The sequence below is a fragment of the Sus scrofa genome, chromosome 6 (genome assembly GCF_000003025.6).
Source record: "Sus scrofa isolate TJ Tabasco breed Duroc chromosome 6, Sscrofa11.1, whole genome shotgun sequence".
In the NCBI taxonomy this organism is placed as follows: domain Eukaryota; kingdom Metazoa; phylum Chordata; class Mammalia; order Artiodactyla; family Suidae; genus Sus; species Sus scrofa.
Genome location: NC_010448.4, coordinates 55,535,406 through 55,542,431, shown reverse-complemented (window position 1 = coordinate 55,542,431; position 7,026 = coordinate 55,535,406). Strand labels below are relative to the sequence as shown.

The 7,026-nt window shown below is 57.5% G+C and overlaps 1 protein-coding gene across 2 annotated transcripts; it reads right to left on the bottom strand.

Moving 5' to 3' along the window:
* On the bottom strand, positions 503 to 7,026 carry ACPT (acid phosphatase, testicular). 2 transcript variants are annotated; one of them, XM_013998709.2, is made up of 13 exons: positions 6,902 to 7,026; positions 5,291 to 5,483; positions 4,662 to 4,806; positions 4,486 to 4,590; positions 4,319 to 4,405; positions 3,402 to 3,548; positions 3,026 to 3,124; positions 2,713 to 2,808; positions 1,834 to 1,966; positions 1,667 to 1,749; positions 1,136 to 1,260; positions 761 to 939; positions 503 to 685 (listed from the first exon to the last, which is right to left on the bottom strand). In XM_013998709.2, the coding sequence occupies exons 3-13, from the start codon at positions 4,767 to 4,769 to the stop codon at positions 570 to 572; spliced, it is 1,278 nt and encodes a 425-aa protein (XP_013854163.1). In that variant the 5' UTR covers positions 4,770 to 4,806; positions 5,291 to 5,483; positions 6,902 to 7,026; the 3' UTR covers positions 503 to 569. The 2 variants fall into 2 exon arrangements, 1 of the variants encoding a protein (XP_013854163.1); XR_002344767.1 differs by lacking the exons at positions 1,136 to 1,260; positions 1,667 to 1,749; positions 1,834 to 1,966; ... (5 more) ...; positions 5,291 to 5,483; positions 6,902 to 7,026 and having other exon boundaries at positions 503 to 939; positions 2,713 to 2,868.

Here is a 7,026-nt window from a genome sequence, read left to right as displayed (position 1 = left end):
GAGGACTGGGGCCCAAATTTTACGTTTTACTTACATGAATTCGAGCATCCGCATAGCGGCCAGTGGCAACCATGCTGAGCAGTTCTTAGTTGCGGTTCCACCTCCAAATCGCAACTGCTATGCTGGGCAGTCTTGTGGGCGTTAGTGGCCCCAGCTGCTCTGCTGGTCCCCAGGAGGTGAGTTTCAGAGGTCATGGAAACTGATGGCATCGTGTGTGGCAAAGGACGGGGGTGCCCAGCTGCCCGGTGATGGGGCCTGGCGTTGAACCTTGACCTGAGCTCTCCCTCTGCAAGGAGGGAACCCAAGCCAGGCTGGGCAAGATGAGCCCCAACAGGGCAAGACAGTGCAGGCTCTCATAGGTCTGTGCAGGAGCATGCGCATGAGTAGCTGTGCACGGGTACACGGTCCGTGCATGCACACGTGCATCAACACGCGTTCCACTTAAGCCCGGCCTGGTGACCCTCCCGCATTTGGCGCGCACAGTAAGTCACGGACACCAGAGTGGCAGGCGAGCAGGTGTTTTGGGATCCAGTGTCAGCTGTGGGGGAAGGGGTGCCCAGTTTCCGGGCTCACACAGGGCCTCCCCAGGCCCGCAAGCAGCCAGGTCTCCAGGCCATTAGGCCCAGCCCCATGCTGAGGACCGCCAGCACCGCCACAGCCCCAGACAGCAGGGGCACCACAGTGGCTGCGGGGAAAACATGGGGCTGTGAATCACGAAACTTGCACCCCCGACTCCCACCCCAGCACCGAAGGCCATCACCTGCGGGGGTGGCAGGCTCGTGGGAGCCATGGCAGGGGATCCCTTGAACTGAAGGCCGGGCAGGGGCTGTCAGCTGGCGGAAGCGGCCTAGAGAGCAGGGGGCTGGGCACCCGGGGAGCTTGAGCGTCAAGGGCAGGCCAGTAGAGTCGTTGCGGTAGAAGAGGGAGATGGTGACATTCCTGGAGGGAGAAAAGGAGAGTGGTACCCAGGCCCCTCCTCACCTTCCCTCCCAATGACCTTAAATCTGGAGAAGAGCTGGGCTGCTGGCTCCTGGTTAACCCAGCACCATTCCCTCCCTGCCTGGGCCACACCCTCCACCTGATACCCCATCTGACACTCTTGAGGGTTCCGTCCTGCCTCTTCCTGGCTTCTCACCCTCTGTTGTCATCCAGGTCCCCGAGGTGCCTCCGGAACTCAAAGCCCAGGCAGGCAGCATAAGGCGGCGTGTGGCCGTCATAAAGACCCAGGGCCCCCTGGAGGGCCAGGAGAGTGCTGTCGTGCTGCAGGCAGATCCAGGGCTAAGAATGGGCTTCTGGATTTGACGTCCAGCTGCCTCTCAGATGGTCCTTAGAACCAGTCCCTCCCAAACCTGCTCACACTGGAGGCAGCCCCACCAGTGACAAGTGGTCATTTTATAAAGATTGGTCAAACAGACACAAAATATGATGAGGCAGCCCAGTTAAACAGCCTGTCTTTCCAGAAGAGCCAAATTCCTTCCCTTAACCCCATCACCTCCCTCCTTCCAGAATCCATACCTCTAGTGATATGGTCTAAGAGTATGGTTCGGAGATAGGAATTACTCAAGGCATTAGGCTGAGATCCCCTTGGAACTGCCAGTTCTTCTCACCCAAATTGCCACCCCATCCCTGCACCCACGTGGCACTGCATCCCTTCCCGAAAACTCACAGCTGAATACATAACCATCTTGAGGGGCAGCCCCAAGTGCTGGACCCGAGAGAAGTTAGCGAGGATGGCATCCAACAGGATCCCTGACCGGGCGAAGATACAAGAGTGCTAAGAAATCCCCAGAGGAAGGCACCTCGGCCTCCCAGCCTCCCACCTCCACGTCTCACCCCCAGTCAGCTGGGCTTTCTCTGCTGCCCGGGGTGGGCCCACGTGGGCCCCAATATCCAAAGCTGAGATCTGGGCTAGCGTCTGCAGGACATCCGGGGAGGCCCAGGATGGGAGGGGAAGACCATGGGCTTGCTGGGGAGAGACAGGGAGGGGACACTGTGACCGTGACATCCGGAACACTCCATGCTCCCCTCAGGCCCTCCTGGGCTCCCCCGTTCACTGCCATCCTCTCCTCCAACCCTCTTCTGAATCCCTCGTGGGCTGGGTCTGGTCAGGAAATTACAGCGTGGGCCACAGCGATTGCTGATTAACCACAGTAACCACCATCATTCCAGAAGCCCTGATCTGAAACCCTTGGGGCCAGAGCTGTTTCAGAATTCAGACGTTTGGTATTCTAGAAAAGTCCTGTGGTGGGTTGCCATGTACTTCATAACACATCCGTGGGTCTTAATGCATAGGCATTGCTGTCCTCCACCCCCCACCCTGTGCGACTAAGAGCATTCCCATAAGGTGGGGTCAGCAAGACGAGCAGCATCACGCAGCTTCCGGTCAGCTCCTGCCGCCCAAGCTGTAGTTTCGGCCGCTCTTCCAGTTACGGAACTGGAATTGAAAACACGTAGCTTCAAACCCTCTGGAGGGCTTCACTGTGTGCCACGCGCTGTTCTAAGCACATCGCTGTGAATTAACCCGTTTTGCTCTAAAGAGCAACCCAAAGGGTGTTGGTAAGAGCGTCACCACTCCCACTGTATAGATGGGAAAACTGAGGCACTAAAGGTTAAATGACTTGCCTGAGGGAACGCAGGTAGTGAGGGGCAAAGCTGGGATGTGAACCCTGGTGCCCTTAACGACTTGGCTGGGTGGGTGGGGCAGGAGCCTACCTGGCAAATCAGAGTGTCCAGAACCTTCCATGCCTTGCGGAGTGGCTCCCCGACCAGCGACAGCCCGGTAAAATTCTCCAGGCGAGTCAGGAAGTCCTGGAAGCCCCCGCGCTGGGTGAGCCTGACAGAGCTCCTCGCCGCGCAGGCGCTATCCTTCTCCGCCCCTCTCAATCAGCCCCGCCCATCCCGCTGGTCCTGCCCCCTTAATCAACCCCGCCCCACCCCGCTGGTCCCGCCCCTCTCAATCAACCCTGCCCCATCCGATGGCCCCGCCCCCTCAATCAGCCCCGCCCACCACTCAGGCCACGCCTACCGTCCAGCCCTCTAGAGCGGCCTTGTACTCCGCAGCCTCCGTGGCCTCTCTCAGCAGCTCCCGGTAGCGGGGACAGCTGCGCGTTGGAAACCTCAGCAGCTGCGGAAAACTGAGACTCAGAGGGGACAGCACTGTGACTGGGGCCCGACTGCAGGCAGGGGAGTTGGAGCTGTGGCGCCCTGGCTCTGGTCCACAGTATCGCCCAGATGTGATGGCGCAGTGTGCCATTCGCGGGCTCACCCAAGAGGGCGGCTCTGCCCCAGGGAAGGGCGCGCTGCTCGGGCGCCCAGGAGCCACCCAGCCAGGCGCAGAGACTTCTCGGGGTCCTGGTCTCTCGCCAGCCCTCCCACCTCCAGGCTCTGTCCAGCCCCCTGACCTTGTCCTCAGTGACGGGCACCGTGTGCACAGGGATGGGCTGCCAGGTGGCCTCGGAGCGGCCCGGGCTGGCCTCAGGGAACAGCCCCGCGAGGTTGGCCTGAGCGCTCTCCAGCGTCCGGTCAAAGTCAGTGCTGCGGATGTACACCTGGGTGGAGTGGGGCGGGGAAGGGGACCACGGCTGGGGTGAAAGTTCAGCCCTAGCAGCAAACCCAAGGCTTCAGATTCAGATCCGGGTCGAGGATCGGGTATTGGGAGTCAAACCTCAGGGCGGCTTCAGGGGTCTGGCCTTTAATGTTGGAAGTTGGGATCAAGGGTCAGAGGTCAATGTCAGGAACAGTTGGCTTGGGGATCAGGGATCAGAAGTCAGGTGAACACCAAGGTTGAAGGGGGTCCGTTGAGTCAATGAAAGTCAGAAAGGAAGAGCAGAATCGCTGGAGGCTGGAAGTTAGAAGTCAAGATGAGGAGGGCAGGTTGGAGGTCATGGGGTCAGAGTTCAGCACAGGTCAATCAGGGATCAGAAGTCGGAGGTCAGAGAAATGATCCTAATTGCAGATCCGTCAGGAGACAGAAGATGATACAGGAAAGTCAGATTTGATGAGGGGTAGAGGTCAAAGGTTGGAGCCCAGAGGGCAAGCAGCATCAGTGAGGGTCAAAGACAAAAGCAATCACATTTCGGAGTCAGAGATCGGTGGGGGTCAGAACACGAGCTGGAGGTCCGAAAATAAAGTCAGAGTTGCTGGAGGTCAGAGGTCAAGGTGTGACTCAGGTCGAGATGGGGTCAGAGGTCCGTGTGGGCGAGTCACTGGTACAGGGAGGGGTCAGAGATCAGACAGAAGGGGCAGGTCAGGTGGATGGGGGTCAAAGGTCAGAGGGGGAGGCCAAGGGAAGCACTGCAGTCAGTGGGGGGGTCGGTACCTCCTCGCGGCGGTACTGGGGGCTCAGGAACGACTCGTAGCGGCTCCTCAGGAAGCGGCCCAGCTCCAGCTGCTGGTGGACCCCCTCCTGGGGACAGAACAGCCTCAGCAGACCCCTCTCCCACTCCCCCTCCCCCTGCCCCCTAACTCCCATCCCCAGCTTCTCACCCTCGTCAGCTGGCCCAGGCCACGTGGCCACAGGGTGGCAATATTCTCCTTATGGGGGTCGGTGGGATAGGAGGCCAGCGGAGCCCGGTCGCCGTGGCGGAACACCTGGGGAGGGGAGCCGGTCAGGACTGGCCTGGGGGACATGAGGGGCGGGCCTGGGGTGGGGGACACCTCACCACAGCCACGAAGACCAGGGGTCCTTCCGTCAGGGCCTGGCGCAGCAGCAGCAGCAGCAGCAGCAGCAGAGGTCCGGCCGGGTGGCCCCGAAACCCTGGCCCGGCCATTTCCACGCAGCCAGACGCTGAGCTCAGCCCTCTGTCTCTGCCGCAGCCCCACCTGGTCATTACCCCCGCCTCAGCATCCCCCCCCCAGGCCCAGAGCAGGTCCCAGCCCGCCTTCGCCCAGAGCCCAATCCCCCAGGGCCTTTGTCAGCCTTAGATTCACCCTGGATTACTCCATTTCATCTTCACCGCAGCCCCAGCAAGGGTCTGTCTCGGTGTCACCATCTCCATAGTGCAGATGGGGAAACGGAGGCACAGCAGGTATAAGTAATTTGCCGAACGGAATACAGCTAGTGATTTAAACCTAGGTGCCCTTAGGAGTTCCCTGGTGGCTCAGTGGATTAAGGACCTAGTTTGGGGTAACATCTTGTGCTGTGGGCGTGGCCAAAAGGCAAAACCAAAACCCAGGTACCCTTAAACTGGGCACAGAGAGAGGGAGAGAGACCCCTGCCCCTGCCCCACATTCTAGACTCTGCCCCCTCCTCCTTCCCCACTCCTCCCACCATGTCTTCCCTTTTGCTCACCCCTGAAATGCTGAGGCTCTTTGCAGTCCTCAAGGGCTTGTTGGTGGTTTCAGCTTCTTCTAGCATGGCCCACGGCTGGCCAAAGCCACACCCACACCCTGGAGCTGGACAGGCTGCGCTCATGTCCCAGCTTTGCCGTTTACAGTCTGTGTGGCTTTGGGCAAGTTACCCAACTTCTCTTTGCCTTAGATTCCTGACTCATAAAAATGAAGACAAGCACCGTCTAGGCCTCAGAGAGTTGCTTTGAGTAAATTCTTATTTTTATGATAAGAAACATTTCAACATTTAAAAGTCTTCTCTGGGAGTTCCCATCGAGGCTCAATGGAAACAAATCTATCATCCATGCGGATGCAGGTTCGATTCCTGGCCTTGCTCAATGGGTTAAGGATCCGGCTTTGCCATGAGCTGTGGTGTAGGTCGCAGACATGGCTCAGCTCCTGTGTTGCTGTGGCTGTGGTGTAGGCTGGCAGCTACAGCTCCGATCTGACCCCTAGGCTGGGAACCTCCATGGGTGCAGTCCTAAAAAAAACTACTAAAATAAAATAAAATAAAATCCTAAAACGTACTCATCTTAGTGGATTCTATTTTTTTTTAATTTTACAAACTAGAAAATTTGCCTGAGACCACCCCACTCACAGATGCCAGAGTTGGGATTCGAATCGCCCCACTGGCCCCGGAGCAGGTGTCTCTTACTTGGCACCACTGGCAAGGGCCTCTGGGCTGCTCTCTGCTCAGCAGCTGAGACAAGACAGCAGGTGATCGCTTGATCAACACAGGCTGGGAATGTACTGTCTCGAGATGCAAAGTTGTAGCCATTCTGTGCAGAGATGGAATCCTGGATTATGAGGGCTGAGCACGTGCTTCTGTCCTCTGTATTCCAGTAACCCAGAAGTTAACTGCTTTTTGTTTTTGTTTTTTGCCACTCTCCCAGCAAGTGGAAGTTCCCGGGCCAGGGATCAAACCTGTGGCACAGCAGTGACCCAAGCCACCACAGTGACAACGCCAGGTCCTTAACCCCCTGCACCACAAGGGAACTCCCAGAAGTTAGTCCTAAAAGCAAAATGGGGAGTTCCCGTTGTGGCGCAGCGGAAACAAATCTGACTAGTATCCATGAGGAGACTGGTGCAATCCCTGGCCTTGCTCAGTGGGTTAAGGATCCGGCATTGCCATCAGCTGTGTTGTAGGTCGCAGATGTGGTTCGGAGCCCTTGTTGCTGTGGCCGTGGTGTAGGCTGGCAGCTGTAGCCATGATTCGACCCCTAGCCTAGGAATCTCCATATGTCATGGGTGCAGCCTAAAAAGCAAAAATAAAGCAAAAGAAAAGAAATAAAGTAAAATAAAATAAAAGCAAGATGGGGAGTTCCCATTGTGGCTCAGCAGGTAAAGAACCTGACTAGTATCCATGAGGATGCGGGTTCAATCCTTGGCCTCACTCAATGGGTTAAGGGTTCTGAGTTGCTGTGGCTGTGGTGTAGGCCGGTGGCTATAGCTCCAATTAGACCCCTAGCCTGGGAACCTCCATATGCCGCGGGGGCAGCCCTAGAAATAAGTAAATAAATAACTAAGTAAATAAATGCAAGACAGACAAAAAAAAAAAAAAAGACTTAGGTACCTGTCTACAAAACTCGCAGGATTGCTGGCGGAGCAAAAGCCGGGGCCTGGCGCAAGAGGGCTGTGGGAGTCACGGGCGTGTCCCTGTCCCCGTGGCCCAGAGATGGGGAAGCTGTGGCCTCTGCC

Excerpts from the sequence above, each read along its gene's own strand:
- ACPT (XM_013998709.2), bottom strand. The coding sequence starts at position 4,769 with ATGGCCGGGCCAGGGTTTCGGGGCCACCCGGCCGGACCTCTGCTGCTG. Across the intron at positions 4,591-4,661 it reads CCCTGGTCTTCGTGGCTGTG|GTGTTCCGCCACGGCGACCG; the intron begins GTGAGGTGTCCC and ends TCCCCTCCCCAG. Across the intron at positions 3,125-3,401 it reads TGCCCGTCACTGAGGACAAG|CTGCTGAGGTTTCCAACGCG; the intron begins GTCAGGGGGCTG and ends AGTTTTCCGCAG.